We start from the raw sequence: 23,142 nt of genomic DNA, 5'->3' as shown, positions 1-23,142 counted from the left end.
AATGCGGGCGCGCGTGTGTGTATCTATAACACACACACACACACACACACGCGCGCGCGTCCATCTGTTTAAACACACGGAAACTAAACACGTAACACATAATACAGTCCATGGCAATGTATGTTAACGGGGGGACACATGCATATTAGGAACACAAGTCGATAACGATAATGCATACAATACTGATAAGAAACAATGTTTATAATGTATTGCGTATATCATTAAATAGAACCACAGTTACTGCATATCATATGTCATATCATCGTTTTCTTTGCCGAAATTTATTTGAGGACTGAAGTTGTGGAAGAAAACCTTATTCCATGTATGAATTAGGCCAAATTATTTGGCCATAAACAACTGAGCCTTTTGAAGTTTGAAATTCATGTGCAACTGTCTCATCTCAGATTGCAGACGCGCTGTCAAACTATCAACTCGTCGGATTCAAATGCGCTCATGGCTCTTAAAGGGGATGGGAGCTGGCACTCTCATTGGTTTATTGCATTTCACGCCCAAACCACACCTATGGGTAATTAGGCTACTTCAGAACAACCCTTTTTAAATATGCGCCGGGCACAAGAGTCATTTTTCGCTCCCGTATAACTAAACTATATGATATAGTTTAGTTATGCTTGTATAATATGAGGCAGACTATTTTAGAATTCTGTTTAATTGATTTAAGTTTTCAACAATATTTCGATATCATTAGCAACAGACTGAGCTTGGCTTTTAATACAAAGAAGATGCATTCAATTGTAGCCTAGGCTATAATAACTAAAACAATAGCCTACCGCTTTTAACGCAAATCGGAGCAAGCATCAATATCAATGGAAAAAATAAAGCATTTCAGAAGAATTTCTTTTTTTTCAAGAAAGGTTTTGGGTGGGCCTGTTGAACAGTTGGTGGTCCTAGGTCCGTCAGGGCCACCCATAACGCAGTGCCTGGTTCCTATACCGGTTGCTGTGTTGAAGGTTTCTTCAGTAACCACCTATAAACATGAGGTGGCTTCACGGGTTAGAACGGAGACGGACCCAGCACACTTGCTGGTAAGGTTAATCTTGACTCATCATTGTTCATGCTAAATTGTGTGTGTGTTTTACTTACAGGACAGAGATGATCAGACCAGTAAAGATGACAATACCGATTAAGAATCTCACTATCAGAGGGACATTCAATCCTGTAGGGGACAAATCATGGTAGATCATATAGTCATATCCATTTAGAGATTGTAGGGATATGTGTAGAAGTTGATTTACCAACGCTTTCACCGCTGAAAGTTAGCTTAATCTCTTCTGATGTTTGGTTTCCCAAGGGACTCGTGGCCAAGCAGTAGTAGATGTCTCTGTAGCTGGACACATTGAAGCTGTACACAGATCCATCTGACATGTTCAGGGGTCCCTCCGCACTGCTCCTGAACCAGGTGAACCGGAGAACGGGGGGGTTGGCTCTGCTGGTGCACGTCAGGTTGACCACACTGCCCAGCGACACCGTGGGGGGGCTGACGGAGGCCTGGGTATCCTTCGGGGAATCTACAGGAACGCAAGAAAAGTCTTCAATTTCAAGCTATGGTTCCGCTGTTGACGGATTTGAATGCAGTATGTAAACTCTTTCTGCTTCTCAGCCGTCCCGGCTCACTGATTGGACCGTCTGCTGGTCACTCACAGGAAACGTTGAGCGTCACGACGCTCTCTGCTGTTCTGTTGCTGGGCCCGCCTGCTGGGTCGTTCACCGGATACTCCACCAGACAGGTGAGGCGGACCCCGTCATGTCGGTCCGACAGAGTGATATTCAGCCGCCGGGTCCTGACGTTAGGCTCTTGGTCTCCGTGCGGCTCCGGCCGGCCCTCAGGGCCTCCTGACTGGTTCCAGCTCAGGTGAGGTGGCTGGGTGGGACAGGGTGCGATGGCCCTGCAGGTGAACGTTACCCTGCTCCCCTCCGTTAGTGGTCCCTCCTGGAGGGTCTGTATGGAGGGTGCTGGGGCTGAATCTACGTGGTTGTTTTCAAGAAACATTTGCATTAGGCTGAACTGTAGCTTCAATATCCACATGAATGAATGCAGCATGTTCAGTGTTGACCAGTGTATTCAAGAGGGGAGAATAATCATCATTAACACATTAAGGATTGTATCAGGGAAACGAAGTGTGTCTCAGCACATAGTCCATAATAAGCTTTATTGCAATATGACTCTGTCATAAAACGTTGTAAAAACATTATTTAAAATGAAAATACTATGCTGTGGCATCGATACTTTAATTCTTGACAAAGAGAACAAGAATGTCTACCTCAGGAAGGAGCCGGAAATCAGCAATGATCATAATCATATTGAAATAGGCTACAAATAATTATAATACAGAGTAATCAAAAAATAGACCCCCAACCAAATGGGTTCTCCTACCTTTAACTGTGATTATTAGAGGACTGCAGATGTCAGTTATTCTGAAACTGGTGCTTTCCACTCTGAAGTAATATACGTCAGCATAACTTGATTTCATGTTTGTAAAAACAGTTGTGCAGTTGTATTCTCTCATATTCCCAATGATACTAATTGGATATATATTATCTTGATTGTTGCTGTGGAAAACCAAATTTTCTGGACGATTCCCAAAATAGGGGTTCGATTTTATCCATGCACCCAATATGGGTTTGCTTTTATCTATTCTATTTGATGGTACTGAATCAAATGAACATGGAATTTGCAAACAAGTGTCCCTCAATGCCTCCATCTTGTTTGGCATAGATGCATGAAAAACTTCAGGACAGGATCCCACACCACCTGCAATGCAAGCATTTCTTACACAAATTGGCCAATGACATGCATCCTTCCTGTCCCACCACATCCTCCTCTAACAGCTTGGCCACACCTCTACTAGACCGGCATCACATTCTGAACATGGACACCGGCTTCATTTCAGAGATCGATTACATGTAGATTAGCATTTAGTCCATTTGTTGTCAATTTAATGACTCAATCTAGGTCCTGTAAACAGGTCTATTGGTGTGCCAACACCTAAACATATTCAGTACTTGGAACTAAATATTCACAATAAAACAAATGAACACCACTCACCCGAAACAAAGATGACATTCAGCAGCATTTCCAACTGGATCATCGTGATGCATCTTGTGAACCTCATCTCCTGCAGCATGAATTCAAAGAAGGTTAGAGTTAATCCACATTCGTTTTAGTTTTTAACATGGCCTTAGTTAAAGTTCCTACATCTTCCTTACAAATACAACAAATAACCAATATGGAAATACAGTAGGCTCCATGGAACAACACGAGTAACAAGTACATGCATTAAACAGTTTATTCAAGGCCTTTAAAAAAACAATATATATTGATAATGTTTTAATTCCTTACCGAGAGCAGTAGGTGGTTTTCCACAGCCAACAAGCAGGGTTTGATCTAAATGAAGAACAGTGTTGCACTAATGAGTTCTTAGACAAAGGTGTACCTAAATACAGAAGTTCAGAAACTTCCACTTATAGTGATTGTCCCTCTGTGACCACTCCTTTTATGATCCATGCACGGCTAATCGACCTTGATGTCAGTTATTGGTAATTCTAATTGTGTTTAATATTCTCCTTGAGAGAGGAGACTAAACTGCACCAAAAAAAGATTTACTTTGATCAGACCCAATGCTGCTGTCACTTGAACTGAAAAACATGAGAGAACATGGCTTGTGGAAATAAGGAAATTGGATTTACAGAATCGTGGTAATTCATCTTCTCAACCACATATTTTGCAAATGTGTGAATGCAGATATAAAAATAAAGAATATTTAGTCACCAAATTAATTTGTATTCACAAAACGATCTGAGATGTGTTAAAACCAATAAATTCACAAAGATGATAAGGCCTGTGTTGTATTTAGTGAGCATATTTACTGACTGAAGGGAGAGAGGAGAAGCTAGAAAAAGATTTCACCAAAGGGTGTCTTGCGTTTTAAAATGAGGATAGAACGTCTGCTATGTAAAACAAATACATTGATTATAGCTTAGGGTAGGGAGAGGAAGAGATAGACCTGGAGGAGGACATAGGACACGAGGACCAAAGTGTGGGATGAGATTGGGGCAGCGTCAGTTGACCATGTTGTGGGACATTGGGACATTGAGAGAGCTGGACAGACAGACTGACCTCAGCAGAGGAGTGTTGCAAAAGTGAGTTTTTTTTTTTTTAAAGCACAAAAAATAATTCTCTATTGTCTCCAGTAAAATCTGTAGACTGACAAACAAATATAGAATTAATGTGTTGAGGGAAGTAATGTACACTTCAACTCTGTTTGATAGTAGGCCTATTTGGAATAAACTGTTTCAGAATTTAGCGAATGGACGATGATGGACGTTTCCTGGTAACCATGGCGCCACGGACGGCAGCCTCTGTGTTTCGGTGCGCATTGTTTTGTATTGTTTTGTTTAATTCAGTTTTATGCAAAACCCGGTGCTCTTGCCCGCAGCACTTGCTTAACGGTTAACGGTTACGGTAACCATGGCGCCACGGACGGCTCTTAACACCCGGTGCTCTTACACCAGTCAATAGCTTTTGGACATTAGAGGAACAACTCCAGAGGATTTATTCCCAACTTTTCTGCTCCCTTACATTGGATTATTGGACATTCTTGTCCACTCAGTGAAGCGCAGGAGGAGAGGGAAACGAGCTGGACCACTCGTGCGTCTCCGTCAGCATGGACATCGTATGTAGTTCACCCTGATTATTTCTTTCCAACGTCGCTCATTGTGCAATAAAATGGATGAACTGCAGCTACTGATGGGGAAAAACAGAGACTTTTCTTCATCTTCTGTTTTGTGTTTCACGGAGACGTGGCTGTGTGGATCGATACCGCCCCCGCGCTGCACTGGGCCTCTCTGACCACTTCATGGTCCACCTAGTCTCGCAAAGCCAGACCAAACTACAGCAAGTAGAAGGGTCTGGAGCCACGCTACCTCGAGCCGTCTATCCGTGGGGAAACTGGGCGGGCCTGTTTTTATTTCTTTAAACCAATCACAATCGTCTAGGGCGGGGCTAAGCCCGGGAAGCAGCAGCGGTGTCCATGCAAAATAGAACATCTTTCTTCTTCAGCAAATGCTGTAAGCAAATCTTTTGCAGTTCTTTGCAATTTTCGACGGAAAGAGCCAAACATGCCAACTTTACAGCGCCGTCAAAGTCCTCTTCAAAACTCTCCATACTGCCTAGTTTTCGAGTTTGAGGGGGAGCACAATACGGGAACGCCAGCAACCGGAAGGGGAGGAGTCGCGGCCAAATCCGACGCGAGGCAATAGACGCTGTCCACTTCCGTTCAGCCAGACTATGGTCCACCTGATCCCCACATACAGGCAGAAACTCAAGCTCTGTAAACCTGTTGTGAGGACATCCAAGCAGTGGACCTGTGAAGCGGTGGAGAACCTTCAGGCGTGTTTGGACTGCACCGACTGGGATGTGTTCAGGTCTGCCACCAACTGTCTGGACGAGTACACAGAGGCTGTGACGTTATACATCAGCTTCTGTGAAGACTGTTGTATTCCATCACGCACCAGGGTGAGTTATAACGACAAACCCTGGTTCACAGCCAAACTCAAGATGCTACGGCTGCAAAAGGAGAAGGCGTTTAGGAGTGGGGACAGAGAAAGGTTTATAGAGTTGAAGTACACGTTTAGCAAGGCGGTGCGTGAAGCTAAACGTCAGTACTCTGAGAAGCTCCAACATCAGTTCTAAGCCAAAGACTCTAGATCTGTTTGGAAGGGGCTCAAGCAGATCACCAACTACAAACCAACCCCCCCTCGCTACATCAACAACCTGCGCCTTGCAAATGAGCTAAATGTGTTCTACTGTCGCTTTGATAGACAAAGGGACAGACCTGACACCATCCCCCACGACACCGTCTTGCAGCCTCATCCCACTGACTCCCCCACCACCAGCTCTACAGGACCTCCACACCTTCATACCTCTGTGTCCCCCACCTCCCCCAGCACAGTGACGACGCTCTGCCTGCAGGAGTGGGACGTCCACTGGCTCTTTAAGAGTCAGAACCCCCGCAAAGCAGCCGGCCCAGACTCCGTCTCCCCATCCACCCTGAAGCACTGCGCTGACCAGCTGTCTCCAGTGTTCACGGACATCTTCAACTCCTCGCTGGAGACCTGTCACGTGCCAGCCTGCTTCAAAGCCTCCACCATCATCCCCGTCCCCAAAAAACCAAGGACCACAGGACTCAATGACTACAGATCCGTCGCCCTGACCTCTGTGGTCATGAAGTCATTTGAGCGCCTTGTGCTGCCCCACCTGAAAGCCATAACCGACCCACTCCTGGACCCCCTGCAGTTCGCCTACAGAGCCAACAGGTCTGTAGACGATGCAGTAAACATGGCTCTGCCCTACACCCTCCAGCATCTGGACTGCCCAGGAACATATGCCAGAATCCTGTTTGTGGACTTCAGCTCTGCCTTTAATACTATCCTCCCAGCTCTGCTTCAGGACAGGCTCTCCCAGCTCCACGTGCCCGATTCCACCTGCAGGTGGATCACAGACTTCCTGTCCGACAGGAAGCAGCGTGTGAAGCTGGGGAAACATTTATCTGAATCCCAGACCATCAGCACCGGATCCCCCCAAGGCTGTGTTCTTTTCCCCTCTGCTCTTCTCCCTGTACACAAACAGCTGCACCTCCAGTCACCAGTCTGTCAAGCTCCTGAAGTTTGCGGACGACACCACGCTCACCGGGCTCATCTCTGGCGGGGATGAGTCCGCCTACAGGTGGGAGATTGACCATCTGGTGACCCGGTGCAGCCAGAACAACCTGGAGCTTAACGCTTTAAAAACAGTGGAGATTATTGTGGATTACAGGAAGAACCCAGCCCAAACCACCCCCATCATTCTGTGTGGCTCCCCTGTCGACTCTGTGGAGTCCTGCCGCTTCCTGGGCACCATCATCACCCAGGACCTAAAATGGGAGCTCAACATCAGGTCCCTCACCAAAAAAGGCCAGCAGAGGATGTTCTACCTGCGCCAGCTGAAGAAGTTCAGCCTGCCAAAGATTATGTTGGTGCACTTCTACACTGCCGTCATTGAGTCTATCCTCACCTCATCCATCACTGTCTGGTACACTGCTGCTACGGCTAAGGACAAGAGCAGACTGCAGCGTATCATGCGCTCTGCGGAGAAGGTGATTGGCTGCAACCTTCCATCCCTCCAGGACCTGCACAGCTCCAGGGCTCTGAGGCGGGCAGGCAGGATTATGGCCGACCCCTCCCATCCTGGTCACAGTCTATTTGGAACTCTCCCCTCTGGCAGGAGGCTGCGGTCCATCAGGACCAAACCCTCCCGCCACTTGAACAGTTTCTTCCCCCCTTCAGTTGGGTTCCTTTTACTCTATTTTTCATCACCTATGTCCCTGCTTGTTTATATTGTGTTATATATATATATCACTGTTTGTTCATTGTTATTGTCTTAATGTATGCACCTTATTCATCAAGCCAAATTCCTGGTTGGTGTAAAACCCTTCTTGGCAATTAAATCCTTTCTGATTCTGATGATGAAATCCTGCATGAATCTATTTTCATAGCTGAAGGGTTTAATCTGAGAAGGACACAGGGAAAAACATCACAGATATTTGAATGTCAAATGTCTGCAGAACAGAGGAGATACATTGTCATCTGGGACAATCTACACTTCCACCAATCTGATCTGGTCCAGAACCAGTTCAATCAGCATCCACACTCACTCCAATCCTCCCCACCATATACTCTTAAAGGCTGTGGATTATGGAGGCCTTTTGAGGACAATAATTAAACGCAATGTTGAAGATGAAAATGCAGTAGAACTAATGCTTTTTATTTTTCAGAACATACACACATTATTTGAGTCAGATATACAATTAAAATGCTATCTCTTTGCATTTTAAAACATGTCTGCTGAAATGTGGACAATATCCAAATAAAAATTAATTTGGTTTGCATTTTCCAACTATGGCACGCTTCAATGTAGACAATATTAAAATGCAAATGAGTGGGTGGGACAAACTCCACCCATTGGGTAACTGGCTGAACTTTATAATCTGTGTCACCCTTCACATCAAATCCTCGTCCCCTGTGGGCATACTCGCTCTCCAATGGGTGGAGTTTCTCCTGCCCACTTATTTACGTTTAAATATTGTCCACTTTAAAGAGGGGGCATTTTAGAAAATTTTAATACAAATAGATTTTTATTTGCGATTCATTATTGTCCAATTTAGACAGGGGGCATTTTTGGAAAAGGGTTGGATTGGATGATTTTCCTTTAAATTGTACTTATGACTCATTTACATACCATGCCAGCTTCATACAATGCATTGCATATGTATTCCTATCGCAGCATTTTATCTTGAGGTGTCCCTTAAAATTGAATGAAGAGCAGTCTGGTGTTTCTCTGCAGCATTTTATAAAAGCGGTCATTCATCACATTTGTTGTGCTGTTGATTTCCTAAACAGCAACTAGCTCTGCAGAGAGTCGTACAAACTTTTGTTTTTTTCATTCAGTGCCTTGGAGACCAAAAACCATAAAGGGTGCCATGTTTTAGAAATGTTTTGCAGAAAGTCATAGATGCTTAAGCAGGATATGTTTACACTGACATGAGTGGATACTAAAGAGATCCCAGCCAAAACTATTCAGCTCCTCTCTAGTTCATCTCTGATCTGTGTGTTCTTAGCCTGTTGAGCAGTGATCTCAACGTACTCTGAGGTCTGCTCCTCCCCCTGGGGGAACACCGGGTTCTGCACGGCACCTCGCTTGGTAAAGTCGATCTCTCCGTAGTGGATCTCCTCTTCCTCCTGCTTGTCTGGCGCCTCACATATTGGATTTTGAGCATTGATACATGAATACGTGACCTGAAAGAAGAGTGAACAACAATAAGTGTTCATTGAGGTAGCTGAGTAGCCTAAATTATGCTTATTTTGGGAGAGCTAAGATAAAGTTTAATTATTGGAAGGCTAAGTATGAAGGCTAAGTATAGCATAGTCATCAGTCACTTAGTTGGCTCTGTGAGAATGTGTGTTGTGATTGACCGCTCTCTGAATGAGATGAGATATTCTAAAGAGCAGGAACGCCGCTTGGCTGAATGTGTCAATACCCCAGGGCCCAATTGGGCACAGACGATCGTTTCAACTCCTCCTCACGTACCAGCTACTTTCACATGTTTAGCGCTGCAGTCCAATTCATCTGAACCTAGAACAAATGTATCTTACATACCAGGAGAGCCGGCTTTATTCGAACCCCCTTATTTCCTGATTTATTTTTATTTTTTTAGATAGCTTTGCACGGAGGAGTGCAAATACACTGCAGCAGTTATTACAAATGTTGAATTTGGAACGGCTTGGAAGGCTTGATGGAAGAGCAGCTATCAGTCTTCTGCTTACATTAATAATCAAAATGACTTGCTTTAAGTACAGTTTATTTGCATTTGTTCTTTGCTTGATTATTCCCTTGTAGACAATTGTATGCGTTAATTCAATCAGAATATTTGCTTAATTGTAGCAAAAATATAGAATTTTAGTCAGGCATGCAAGAATTCCAATTATTAAGTTTTTTGCAAACACATTTGAGAATCCTTAAAATAAGTACAGAAAATGACCGCATCCTAGAAAAATGTTAAGGACATCACATCGTCCACATTGAAGTTGTTTTCTTCAATCAGTTCAGTATACTTGTTAACTTTGCCTTCATAGGGTAAACTATTATACGCTCAAGTACAGGATGTTAGTACGCTGTCCACCACTGTGTGGTTCCTGCCTGTTGCTGTGTTGAAGGTTTCTTCAGTAACCACCTATAAACATGAGGTGGGATCACAGGTTAGAACGGAGACGGAGCCAGCACAAATCCTGGAAAGGTTCATCTTGACTCATCATTGTTCAAACTCAATGATTCATATATTTATACATGTATGTATACATATATAACAGAACCATCAGAAATATTAATGAACACCCTTATTTAAAGATTCTCAAGTTGATTCTTACTTCATCGTGGATTATCACTAACATATAGATATTTAGATCCATATCTATATCTATAAATCTATGCAGATATAGATATAGATCTCTACAGATATTGATCTATACATATTCAAATGCATATCTACAGATATATATCTATATCTATAGATAGAGATGTGTGTTAGTGTGTGTTTTTACTTACAGGACAAAGATGATCAGACCAATAAAGAAGATGGTACCAAACAGCCATCCAGCAATTATCAGAGGGACATTCAATTCTGGAGGAGAAAAAACAATGCAGATCACTGGGGCATTATCATTATCCATTTAGAGATTGTAGGGATATATTTGGGATATTTGTTGTATTCAAATATTTTATGGGGTCTGGGTAGAAGTTGATATACCGCACTTTCACCGCTGATAGTTATCTCTTCTGATGTTTGGTTTCCCAAGGGATTTGTGGCCACACAGTAGTAGATTCCTCTGTAGCTGGACACATTGAAGCTGTACAAAGATCCATCTGACATGTTCAGGGGTCCCTCCGCACTGCTCCTGAACCAGGTGAACCGGAGAACGGGGGGGTTGGCTCTGCTGGTGCACGTCAGGTTGACCACACTGCCCAGCGACACCGTGGGGGGGCTGACGGAGGCCTGGGTATCCTTCGGGGAATCTACAGGAACGCAAGATAAGTCTTCAATTTCAAGCTATGGTTCCACTGTTGACGGATTTGAATGCAGTATGTAAACTCTTTCTGCTTCTCAGCCGTCCCGGCTCACTGATTGGACCGTCTGCTGGTCACTCACAGAAAACGTTGAGCGTCACGACGCTCTCTGCTGTTCTGATGCTGGGCCCGCCTGCTGGGTCGTTCACGGGATACTCTGCCAGACAGGTGAGGCGGACCCCGTCATGTCGGTCCGACAGAGTGATATCCAGCCGCCGGGTCCTGACGTTAGGCTCTTGGTCTCCGTGCGGTTCCGGCCGGCCCTCAGGGCCTCCTGACTGGTTCCAGCTCAGGTGAGGCGGCTGGGTGGGACAGGGTGAGATGGCCCTGCAGGTGAACGTTACCCTGCTCCCCTCCGTTAGTGGTCCCTCCAGGAGGGTCTGTATGGAGGGTGCTGGGGCTGAATCTACGTGGTTGTTATATTCCAGAGGGGAGAATAATCATTAACACATTAAAGATTGTATAAGGGAAACGAAGTGTGTCTAACCCCATAGTCCACAATAACTTATGCAGTATACAATATTCACTGGCATACATCTTTTAAAAAACATTCTTCAAAGTCAAAATACAATTCTGTGGTATCATTACTTTAATTATAGACAAGGAGAACAAGTATGTCTCCGTAGTCAGGAAGTAGCCGAAAATCTAGAAAGATCATAATCATATTGAAATAGGAATACATAGGTAACAAATAATTATAGTGACAGTATTCAAAAAATAGACACTCAAACCAAAAGGGGTCTCCTACCTTTAACTGTGATTGTAAGAGGATTGCAGGTGTCAGTTGACTTGTACCTGCTGCTTTCCACTCTGAAGTAATATACATCAGCATAACTTGAGATCATGTTTGTAAAAACGGTTGTGCAGTTGTATTCAATCATATTCCCAATGATACTAATTGGATATATATTATTGGTTTTGCTACCGTTGAAAACCACACTTTCTGGATGAGGCCCAAAATGGTGAGTCGATTTTAGCCATAAACCAATATATATATTTTTTTTATCGAGTAGATTTGATGGTACTGAATCAAATGAACATGGAATTTGCAAACAAGTGTCACTCAATGCCTCCATCTGGGTTTGCATAGATGCATTAAGGACTGCAGGACAGTCTCGTTCAGCACCTGCAACACAAGTATTTTTTACACAAATTGGCCAATGACATGCATCCTTCCTGTCCCACCACATCCTCCTCTAACAGCCTGGCCACACCTCTACTAGACCGGCATCACATTCTGAACATGGATACCGCGTTCATTTCAGAGATCGATTACATGCAGATTAGCATTTAGTCCAGTAGGTGTAAAACAAATGACTCATTCTGGTTGCATTAAAGGGGTTGTTAAAAATGTTGGACATTGGACCTCATTTAAAAGTGAGCCAGTATGTTATCTATCATTGGAGACCGTTTTCATCACGTTTCATTCAGTCCTTCTAGTTGCAGAAATCGCTGGTGCTAGGCTAGCTCAAGTCTAGCCTGCCAATAAAACAGTCTTACCCACTCCACAGTACACCTGATGCAAATAAATTATAACGCCAGACTATCGATGTAACTGTCTGTGTTGACAGAGTAATGTTAGCAATAAAACTGCCCTTGTATTGCATTGCATTTTGTTTATACTTCCCTTTATTTGGAAGCAGGCTACGGCAGCGGCGGACTGATATTACCCAGTGGCACCCATAGATATCCTGTATCATAGATTTCTATTATGATGCATTCTCATTTTAGGCTAAGTATAAGACAATTCTTAGAGTACAATTGTATCCATGAATAAGTCGTTGAGACGTTGAGAGAGCTGGACAGACAGACCGACCTCAGCAGAGGAGTGTTGCAAAAGTGAGTGGTTTGGCAAAAACAGGCAAAAATAATATTTCTCTACCGTCTCCAGTAAAACCCTTCAGCACAGTTTTCATAGTAGGCTTATATTAGAATAAACCATTTCAGATTTTAGCAAATGGACCAGGAGGAAATCCTACATTCATGTATCTGCATGAATGTATCTTCATAGATGAATGGTATAATCTGAGAAGGTCAGAGGGAGGAACATCACAGATATTGTGAATGTCAAATGTCTGCAGAGCAGACCAGATACATTGTCGTCTGGGACAATCTCGATTTCCACCAATCTGCTCTGGTCCATAATCAGTTCCATTAGCATCCACACTCTCACTCCAATCCTCCCCACCATACTCTCAAGGGCTGTGAACTATGGAGGCATTTTGAGGACCATAATCAAATGAAAACACAATGTTGATGATGAAAATGCAATATCACTGATGCTTTTTATTGTTCATAATATGCATACATTATTTGAGTCAGATATACAATTAAAATGCTATCTCTTCGCATTTGAATTGCTTCAATGTAGACAATATTAAAATGCAAATGAGTGGGTGGGACAAACTCCACCCATTGGGTAACTGGCTGAACTTTCAAATCGGTGTCACCCTTCACATCACATCCTCGTCCTCATAATCCTCATAAACAGCACCTAGCCCTACAGGGAGTCAAACTTGTTTTGGTTTATTGGGTGCCTTGGAGACAAAAAAGCATAAGGGGTGCCATGCTTTAGAAACATTTTGCAGCCGCAGTCATAGATGCTTAAAGTGTAATTCCGGCAAAAATTTATCCCAGGGTCTTTTCTTTTGCATGTGATCCCATCAAATAAGCCCCCCAGATACTTTTTTCATTGAAAATCAAGCATAGAGTTTGCTCGGCGCAATGTTTGCCTCCATGTTATTTGTTAGGGGCACAGCGAAAGTTTTCCAAAACCATTAATATAGCTCAGAATAGCACCAAACCTCTTCAGTAGCATGATTAGGGGTCCCTACACATAAAACGATGCATCAACAACTTAATTAGCGTACCGGGAGTTTGTTGAAAAAGACTGTTTTCCAATTCGGATTTTTAAGTTAAATTTGTTGGTGCCTCTATGATATTATCTACGGTAGCTGGTAATCAAGTTCTTTTTTAATAAACTCCCGCTACACTAACTAAGTTGTTGATGCTTCATTTTAGGTGTAGGGACCCATATCATGCGACTGCAGAGGTTTGGTGCTATTTTTGGCTAGATTAGTGGTTAAAAAATGCAGATTTAAAAGCTTTCGCTGTGCCCCTAGCCAATAACATGGAAGCCAAACATTGTGCTGGGCAAACTCTATACTTGATTTTCAATGAAAAAAGTATTTGGAGGGCTTATTTGATGAGTTTACATGCCAAAACAAAGACCCTGGGTTCACCGGAATTACACTTTAAGCAGGATATGTTCATGCTGACATAAGTGGATACTAAAGAGATCCCAGTCCAAACTATTCAGCTCCTCTCCAGTTCAGCCCTGATCTGTGTGTTCTTAGCCTGTTGAGCAGTGATCTCAACGTACTCTGAGGTCTGCTCCTCCCCCTGGGGGAACACCAGGCCTGGGTTCTGCACAGCACCTCGCTTGGCAAAGTCGATCTCTCCGTAGTTGATCTCCTCTTCTACCTGCTTGTCTGACGCCTCGAATATTGGATTCTGTGGAAGAGCATTGATACATGAATAGGCCTACATGACTTGAAAGAAGAGTCAACAAGTGGTTCCCATAAAACAGGGTCAGGGATGTTGAAGATCTTTTCACTGAAGCCCACAAACAGAAAAATAAGAAGAAGAAGGGCTGGGACACTCAAAGTTAGCGAAATCATTCAAATGAAGGTCAGTTATGCTTGATAATTGAATATGCTTAAAGAAAAAACGTATTATATTATTCCACACGCGTAGATATTAACTGCGAGCGCGCAAATGATCTCTGCGCGCGCAAAACAGCCTCTCGCGCGCGCAAATTACCTCAGCGCGCGCAAAACAGCCTCTCGCGCACGCAAATTACCTCAGCGCGCAAAACCTCTCGCGAAAGATGTTTTACGCTCTCGCTCGAATTCAATTTTGGCACTATGGGGGAGGGAACCAACGCAGGGCGGGCTTTCCTATGATTGGCCGTTTCTGAAGCGCGATATTTGATTGACAGCCCTCCTCAGCCCTCCTCTCATTCAATTCTGAATAGTACAGTAAATGGCTGAAACGATAGTTACTTATTGTAACTCTAGATTCTATGAGTATAGGCGCTGCCTTTTAAGGCTATCGCTATTGGGTTATCCCTAGGCGTGAGCCGTTGCACTGAAAAATTTGTAATCCCCGACCACCAACAGCGTGGGCCTCAATTACGTCCGCGTGCGGCGTGCCTCAACGACGTCCGCATTTCGCAGATATAGTCGGGCGCCGGCGGACGTTCTGCTCCCAATAAACAGCTTTTCTTCAGCTATTTAAAGGACAATGAGGCCGACACTTAAAAGGCTGCGCCGCTGCGCCTATACTCATAGAATCTGGAGTTACAATACGTAACTATCGTTTCAGCCATTTACTGTACAATTCAGAATTTAATGTGAGGAGGGCTGTCAATCAAATATCGCGCTTCAGAAACGGCCAATCATAGGAAAGCCCGCCCTGCCTTGGTTCCCTCCCCCATAGTGCCAAAATTAAATTGAGCGAGAGCGTAAAAACATCTTTCTCGAGAGGTTTTGCACGCGCTGAGGTAATTTGCGCGCGCGAGAGGCTGTTTTGCGCGCGCAGAGATCATTTGCTCGCTCGCAGTTAATATCTACGCGTGTGGAATAATATAATACGCCCGAATGCATCTTTTATCACATTAGTGAATTATGGCACTAATGTGTCGCCATAGCGGGCTGAAAAAGCCTCCCACTCCGAGGAGGCACACATTGCTTTCTGTGTGCAGGAAACACTGCACTGCATTTCGATAAGTTCTAATTGCAGACTCTCTTCCACTTCGTCTGCATCCATCGTACAATCTTCGAAGCGCTGAGTAAGCACAGAAAGCTTGGCCTTCGGAACAGCACATCTGATTTCGCTCAGCGTGGGGAAGTGCGAAACATTGAAGTTGTAGCTCATGAACTTTTAGAAAAGTTGATTTCAGATCTCAGGGAATAACACCGCTGTGGTAGAGCCCTCAGGCTCGAATTATGTTGACAGTTTTCAAGACCTTTTTCTTCACATCGCCAAGCTGGACGGCTTTGCTACAAAGGGCTTGATGGTGGATGAAGCAGTGAATTTGAACAGCCTCACCTCCACTCCCTTGCACCTTGGAGCACACCCTAGAGGCCATTCCTTTGTGCGCGCCTTCCATTGCTGGAGTCCCATCCGTTGTTGCTCCACAAAGCTTGTCCAAGTTATGTCCCATCTTTTCAATTGCATCTGACACAGCCTCTAAGATGTCCTTTACGCTGTTGTGCCCTTTAGACTCCTAAGATCAAGCAGATCCTCCGCAATACAAACGTCATCGACTCCCCGTAAATAAATGAACAGCTGTGCAGAGTCTGTTGCATCTATGCTCTCATCACATGCAATCGAGAAAAAATCTGAAGCGTAAGCTATTTCCCACACTTGTTTTACGGTGCTTCTCAAGTAACCCTCCCGACTATATTATGAATCTCAAACGACTGCGTCGGGTTCTCCGTCGTCTCTGGTTCTTCCACTTCCACATCAATCTGAAGTAGATTGAACCGCGGCATGGAGGAGAAAGGGATTGTTGACCGCGATTGTCTCCCGCCGGAGCCCCGCTAGCCGCTGCCGAGGCACCACCGCCTCGGCAGTGGGTAGCGCCGAGGCACCACCAGCCCCACGGCGGTGGTGCCTCACGGCGGTGGTGCCTTGGCAGCGGGCAGCGGGGCTCCGGCGGTCAACAATCACGGGCAACAATCTCTTTCTCCTCCATGTCGCGGTTCATGTACTTTTGGGAGTCAAAGCCAAAGTACCTTTTCCCCAATTCCTTCTAAACCATGGTTGAGATAAACCTCCACTTCCACATCAATCTGAAATAGACTGAACCGCGACATGGAGGAGAAAGGGATTATTGACTGCGATTGTCTCCCGCCGATGCCCCAATTCCTTCTCAACCATGGCTGAGATAACACCCACTACGAGTCTCGCTATGGAAATACCAGGGATGTCAGAGAACCCAACGTGTTATTCGCTATGACACCAACAGCAGAACGGTTATCCAAGGTGTCCGAGGTGGGGTGATTGACGGCGTATACCGCCGCCACCCACTGAGTGGCGACGAAGAGCATCACTCTCTCCCAAACCAGCGAGATTGGGGGACACCTGGCCGGAGGCAGAGAAAGCCAGGGAGAGACTTTAAAAGGAGCATGAGGACTGTCATTTGAGAGGAACGGGAGCGAGAAGGAAGGAAGCGCTCGGGCCCACGAGCGGCTAGAGGCTCACGGAGACCCTAGAGACCGCGAGTATAATGTATTGTTTAAGATGTATGTAATTAACGCCGTGATCGGCTTAAACCCCCACTAAACGTGCGATTCGTACCTGGAACCCGGCTCATTGGGGGAGCGGGGTGCCACAACACACACACACGTGGGGCTCACACAGTGTTAGCTCATTGTCTCATTGGAGGGCCAAATTTTCTGGGTGGGCAAAGCATGGACGTATTAAAGGGGCAAAGCAGAGAAAGGGGGGGTAACATGTCCTCGTTTGATGACCTATGTGGAAAATTCCAAATCGGCGCGTCTGAGCTTTGTTTTTTCAAAGGCAGAGCAGGATACCTAGTTCTCGTTTTACACCTAATGCCATTTCTAGTCCTGGGGGACCATATTAATGTTAGAAAACCTCATAAAGGTTTATAAATGTTCATGCCATGGGATCTTTAACTTTTTGTTCTTGCTCGGCACCAGTGTAGGTCTGACGGTTTCATTGTGTGTGGTTTCATAGTGTTGCCGTACATTATAGTCTTTCATCACTGCAACAGTTTCATTGCACATTTCCCCTTGGCCCAAAATATTCATTTTTCAACCTTGTCTGAAATTTCCTGCACTCACTTGCAATCCTGTGTTTATTTGGTTCTGCCATTTTTGGGCACCATGGCAAAACATTTATTGGATTGCTCTTGTTTTGTTGAGGGTTACCTTGTTTAACACGGCTCTTCCTGGTGTGTAAACTGAGGCCCTGTTTATACGACGACGCTTGCGGGTGAAAACGACATAATATTTGATCAGACGTGCCTTTCATGCCACCTATGTATTTATTGAGGTAGCAGAGTACAATTGTATTTCATCAGGTAGGTTTATTTTTGGGAGGGCTGATTCGATTTTTGCTTGAGTAATTCCCTTGTAGACAATTGCATACTTTAAGCTATTTAGAATTCTTTCTTTATTGCAGCAAAAATATTTTTACTGCAAGTAAGCTTATTTCGTTTATCGCAAATACTAAAAATAAACTACTATAAATAAACATTGCTTAAAATAAGATGATGTACAGAAATGACTGCATCCTACAAAAATGTATATGAGTTAACTTGTTAACTTTGCCTTAGGGTAAACTATACGTTCAAGTGCAGGATGCTAGTACGCTATCTACCACTGTGTGGTTCCTACCTGTTGCTGTGTTAAAGGTTTCTTCAGTAACCACCTATAAACATGAGGTGGGATCACAGGTTAGAACGGATATAGATCTATATCCAAAGATATAGATGTGTGTTACTGTGTGTTTTACTTACAGGACACCGATGATCAGACCAATAAAGAAGACGGTACCAAAGAATCCACCAATTATCAGAAGGACATTCAACTCTGTAGGAGATAAAACATTGTAGATCACTGGGGCATTGTCGTATCCAGATTGTAGGGATATGTTTGGGATGTGTATTATAGTAAAGTTTTTATTATAGGGCCTACGGGTAGAAGTTGATATACCGACGCTTTCACCGCTGATAGTTAGCGTAATCTCTTTTGATGTTTGGTTTCCCAAGGGATTCGTGGCCACGCAGTAGTAGATTCCTCTGTAGCTGGACACATTGAAGCTGTACGAAGATCCATCTGACACGTTCAGGGGTCCCTCCGCACTGCTCCTGAACCAGGTGAACCGGAGAACGGGGGGGTTGGCTCTGCTGGTGCACGTCAGGTTGACCACACTGCCCAGCGACACCGTGGGGGGGCTGACGGAGGCCTGGGTATCCTTCGGGGAATCTACAGGAACACAAGATAAGTCTTCAGTTTCAAGCTATGGTTCCACTGTTGATGGATTTGAATGCAGTATGTAAACTCTTTCTGCTTCTCAGCCGTCCCGGCTCCCTGATTGGACCGTCTGCTGGTCACTCACAGGAAACCTTGAGCGTCACGACGCTCTCTGCTGTTCTGATGCTGGGGCCGCCTGCTGGGTCGTTCACGGGATACTCCACCAGACAGGTGAGGCGGACCCCGTCATGTCGGTCCGACAGATTGATATCCAGCCGCCGGGTCCTGACGTTAGGCTCTTGGTCTCCGTGCGGTTCCGGCCGGCCCTCAGGGCCTCCTGACTGGTTCCAGCTCAGGTGAGGCGGCTGGGTGGGACAGGGTGCGATGGCCCTGCAGGTGAACGTTACCCTGCTCCCCTCCGTTAGTGGTCCCTCCGGGAGGGTCTGTATGGAGGGTGCTGGGGCTGAATCTACGTGGTTGTTTTTAATAAATATTTGCATTAGGCTGAGATGTCAACATGAATGAAGCATGTTCTGTGTTGACCAGTGTATTCAAGACGGGAGAATAATCATCATAAACACCTTAAAGATGATATGAGGGAAACGAAGTATATCTAACCCCCTAGTCAATAACTCATGCACTACAGTATACAATATGACACTGGCATAAGACATTGTTCTTTAAAGTGAAAGTACAATTCTGTGGTATCGCTATTTTAATTCTAGACCAGGAGACCAAGTAGATCTGACTAATCAGGAAGTAGCCGACTACCAAAAATGATGAAAATAATATTGAAATAGGTTACAATTAATAATAATAATGACAGTAATACAAAAATAGACCCCCAAACCAAATGGTGTCTCCTACCTTTAACTGTGATTGTAAGATGATTGCACCTGTCGGTTGCCTTGAAACTGGTGCTGTCCACTCTGAAGTAATATACGTTGGCATAACTTGAGATCATGTTTGTAAAAACAGTTGTGCAGTTGTATTCACTCATATTCCCAATGATACTAATTGGATATATATCATCTTGTATTTTGCTTTGGAAAACCACATCTTTAATATTAGTGGACGATTTCAACCATAGACCCAAAATGGGTTGGCTTTTATCGAATTGATTTGATGGTACGGAATCAAATGAACATGGAATTTGCAAACAAGTGTCACTCAATGCCTCCATCTTGTTTGGCATAGATACATGAAGGTCTGCATGACAGGATCCCTCACCACCTGCAATGCAAGCGTTTTTTACACAAATTGGCCAATGACATGCATCCTTCCTGTCCCACCACATCCTCCTCTAACAGCCTGGCCACACCTCTACTAGACCGGCATCACATTCGGAACATGGATACAGGCTTCATTTACGATTCATAGATTACATGCAGATTAGCCGATAGTCCAATTAGGTGTAAAACAAACTAGAACTGCAAGCAGTTATGCAGGGGTCCAAGAAGTGTGCATTTCGCCGGCACAACGCGACAAGAAATGTGCATTTCGCCGGCACAACGCGAAGCATGTGTTCAAAACGCTACCCTGAACCTGTGGATACAAAGGATTTGACTGTGGTAGGAGTAGCGAGAAGTCAGTGTAGCGCTTTCGCGGCGAAATTTTGTCGAAGATATACAATTTCCTCGTTTATTGCGCCCCCTAATGGCGAAATTTTCCGAATTTTTTATCCAACGTCATTAAGGTTAGCACCAACATGTGTGTAGAATTTGGACTCGATCCGATGTCTAATTTTGGATTTTTTTGGATTTTTAATTTTCCACGTCTAATTTACTGTCTATGATTTCTTTGCGTGTGCGTCTGAAGATGCCGTGTGCAAGGTTTGGTGTTGATTGGTCAAGAAATGTGGGAGGAGTAGCGAAAATACAGTTTTGCGGTTTTCGCGATTTAGCGAAAAATATTCATGGACGAAAATGGGCGTGGCCTAGGCCAAAAGATGCAGCAGACTCCAGTGCATCTGTGTGTACAAGTTTTTGGACTCTGGGAGGTTCGGTGTGGGAGTTATAGCCGCAAACGCGTATTCCTTGGTATAGCGCCACCTAGTGGCCGGCATGTCTGGATTTGGTCGTCTGCCGTCACCTCACGGACCTGGATCTAGTCATGCAATTGGCGTGTCGGCACCATTTACGGTTTGGGCTGTGGTACCACTTCTAGCTGGGAATAATAATAATAGGAAAATCCTTACAAAAACAATAGGGTTCCAACCTGTTGGCTTGGACCCCTAATTATAGATTCTCTGTCTTGTAAAACGGGTCTGTTGGCGTGCCAATACCTAACCATATTCAGTGCTTAGAACTAAATATTCACAATAAAACAAATGAACACCACTCACCCGAAACAAAGATGACATTCAGTAGCATTTCCAACTGGATCATCGTGATGCATCTTGTGAACCTCATCTCCTGCATCATGAATTCAATGAAGGTTAGAGTTAAGGGACAATTGTCTTAGTTTTTAATGTGGACTTGGTTAAGGTACATACATCTTCCTTTTTGAACAATTACAACAAATAACTATTAAAATACAGTAGGCTACATGGAACAATAAAATTAAAAAGATCATCCCTTAAACAGTTTATTCAAGGCCTTTTAAGAAAGAATGTATATAATGTATTAATTCCTTACCGAGAGCCGTAGATGGTTTTCCACAGCCAACAGGCAGGGTTTGTTCTGAAAGGAGAACAGTGTTGCACCAATGCGTTGTTAGACATGGGTGTGCCTAAACACAAGTTAGGATACTTCCTCCTTTAGCGATTTTCCCTCTGTGAGCACTCTTTATTATGATCCATGCACGGCTAATCAAACTTGATGGACCTTGTCCTAGTACTTCCTCCTCTCAACCATACATGAAGCAAATGTGTGGTGGCAGTCCTCTGGATGTAAATATAAAAATAAACAATATTTTGTCACCAAATTAATTTGTATTCACACTACAATCTGAGATGGGTTAAAACCGATCGATTCACAAAATGAAAAGGCTTGTGTTGTATTAAGTGAGCATAGTTACTGTCTGTGGGGACAACGGATAAGCTGGGAAAAGCTTCAGCATAGAGTTTTGTTTTTTAAAATGAGTATTGAAAGCCTACTATGTAAAACAAATGCATCGATTATAACTTATTCCAAGTTCTTTTTAACTGACATGCGACTGACATGAGATTGGCCACTGACATGGATCCTTCCTGTCCCACCACATCCTCCTCCGACAGCCTGGCCACGCCTCTACAAGACGGGCATCACATTCTGAACATGGATACCGGCTTCATTTCAGAGATCGATTACATGCAGATTAGCCGATTGTCCAATTAGCTGTAAAACTAAGGAAAGATTCTGTGTCTTGTAGGGCGGGTCTGTTGGCGTGCCAACACCTAAACATATTCAGTACATGGGACTAAATATTCACAATAAAACAAATGAACACCACTCATCCGAAACAACGAGGACATTCTGTAGCATTTCCAACTGGATCATTGTGATGCATTTTGTGAACCTCATCTCCTGCATCATGTTTCCACTTCTCAACCAAATAGTAGGCAATTTTCTGGTTGCAGTCCTATGAAAATCACTCAATTCATGAAGACGAAAAGGCTTGCATTATATTTATTGAGAATAGTTAGTCTGTATTGACAGAGGTGAAGCTTGCAAAAGCTTTCACCAAAGAATGTCAAAATAATTGCTTTTTAGAAATAGTTTCGTAAGCCTTTTATATGAGACTAATGCATTGATTATAACCTATTCTCAGTTCTTAATAATAGACATGCGACAAACGAAACAAGAACCATCGTTTTCTTTCTTTCTAAAATTCTCACATTCATGGTGAGAGCTTTTTCAAGCTTTGCTTGGAGTCTTTTGAAGGACCATAATCAAATGAAAATGCAATGTTGAAGATGAAAATGCAATAGCATTAATGCTTTTTATTCTTCCTAATTAAACATTATTTGTGTCAGAAATGGAATGAAAAATGCATTTAAATATTGCCCACTTGATAGAGGGGCATTGTTTTAAAATACAGATTGGGATTTGACGGTTTCATTTTCATATTATTTATGACTCAAATATTGTGTGTACCTTATGAAAATTAAAAAAATTGCAATTCATTTGTTTATTGTCCTTAAAACGCTCCCATAGGAAACTGGATCAAATATCAAAGTTGAACATTGCATTCTGGAAAAACTGAGATTCTAGCACATTGATCGCAAGCAAATATAAATAAATACGTTATACTCTCGGCTGACTTCTGTTGTACACGCGACGTCCACCGAGGGGAGCTAGATGGTCAGTCCAATGGCAACACAAGATAACATCAAGTGGCTTTGGTCACATTAGCTTAACAAAAAATGATACATCATTATCATTATCCATAAGAAACTAAAAAAGAGGCAAAGTCACCTCTTTCATTAAAACGAAAAAATAGCTCTGATTAAGGACGAGGCAGGTTCTTAACGTGTGT

General features: G+C 43.8%; 3 protein-coding genes across 7 annotated transcripts; all 3 read right to left on the bottom strand.

The window, feature by feature from the left end:
* Positions 1 to 97: 97 nt before the first annotated feature.
* LOC130377500 (carcinoembryonic antigen-related cell adhesion molecule 6-like) lies at positions 98 to 3,550 on the bottom strand. Of its 3 annotated transcripts, none has more exons than XM_056584645.1 (6): positions 3,359 to 3,550; positions 3,065 to 3,134; positions 2,393 to 2,770; positions 1,660 to 1,983; positions 1,254 to 1,526; positions 98 to 1,174 (listed from the first exon to the last, which is right to left on the bottom strand). In XM_056584645.1, the coding sequence occupies exons 2-6, from the start codon at positions 3,129 to 3,131 to the stop codon at positions 1,098 to 1,100; spliced, it is 1,119 nt and encodes a 372-aa protein (XP_056440620.1). In that variant the 5' UTR covers positions 3,132 to 3,134; positions 3,359 to 3,550; the 3' UTR covers positions 98 to 1,097. The 3 variants fall into 3 exon arrangements, with proteins under 3 accessions (XP_056440620.1, XP_056440621.1, XP_056440622.1); XM_056584646.1 differs by having other exon boundaries at positions 1,266 to 1,526; XM_056584647.1 differs by lacking the exons at positions 2,393 to 2,770; positions 3,065 to 3,134; positions 3,359 to 3,550 and having other exon boundaries at positions 1,660 to 2,226.
* A 4,184-nt stretch (positions 3,551 to 7,734) lies between these two features.
* LOC130377576 (carcinoembryonic antigen-related cell adhesion molecule 6-like) lies at positions 7,735 to 12,414 on the bottom strand. The gene is made up of 6 exons (XM_056584729.1): positions 11,424 to 12,414; positions 10,758 to 11,081; positions 10,364 to 10,624; positions 10,157 to 10,232; positions 9,752 to 9,785; positions 7,735 to 8,850 (listed from the first exon to the last, which is right to left on the bottom strand). Exons 1-6 carry the CDS (start codon positions 11,863 to 11,865, stop codon positions 8,632 to 8,634), a joined length of 1,356 nt encoding a protein of 451 aa, XP_056440704.1. The 5' UTR covers positions 11,866 to 12,414; the 3' UTR covers positions 7,735 to 8,631.
* A 1,485-nt stretch (positions 12,415 to 13,899) lies between these two features.
* On the bottom strand, positions 13,900 to 21,442 carry LOC130377577 (Schwann cell myelin protein-like). 3 transcript variants are annotated; one of them, XM_056584731.1, is made up of 8 exons: positions 21,321 to 21,442; positions 21,029 to 21,098; positions 19,552 to 19,613; positions 18,830 to 19,153; positions 18,406 to 18,696; positions 18,228 to 18,300; positions 18,106 to 18,139; positions 13,900 to 14,188 (listed from the first exon to the last, which is right to left on the bottom strand). In XM_056584731.1, the coding sequence occupies exons 2-8, from the start codon at positions 21,079 to 21,081 to the stop codon at positions 13,991 to 13,993; spliced, it is 1,035 nt and encodes a 344-aa protein (XP_056440706.1). In that variant the 5' UTR covers positions 21,082 to 21,098; positions 21,321 to 21,442; the 3' UTR covers positions 13,900 to 13,990. The 3 variants fall into 3 exon arrangements, with proteins under 3 accessions (XP_056440706.1, XP_056440705.1, XP_056440707.1); XM_056584730.1 differs by having other exon boundaries at positions 19,552 to 19,917; positions 21,321 to 21,329; XM_056584732.1 differs by lacking the exon at positions 21,321 to 21,442 and having other exon boundaries at positions 21,029 to 21,146.
* Between the last annotated feature and the right edge of the window lie 1,700 nt (positions 21,443 to 23,142).

This window comes from Gadus chalcogrammus, chromosome 23, assembly GCF_026213295.1.
Source record: "Gadus chalcogrammus isolate NIFS_2021 chromosome 23, NIFS_Gcha_1.0, whole genome shotgun sequence".
NCBI classification, from domain to species: Eukaryota; Metazoa; Chordata; class Actinopteri; order Gadiformes; family Gadidae; genus Gadus; species Gadus chalcogrammus.
Note: the sequence above shows the minus strand (reverse complement) of the source record. Positions and strands in the feature narration are given on the sequence as shown.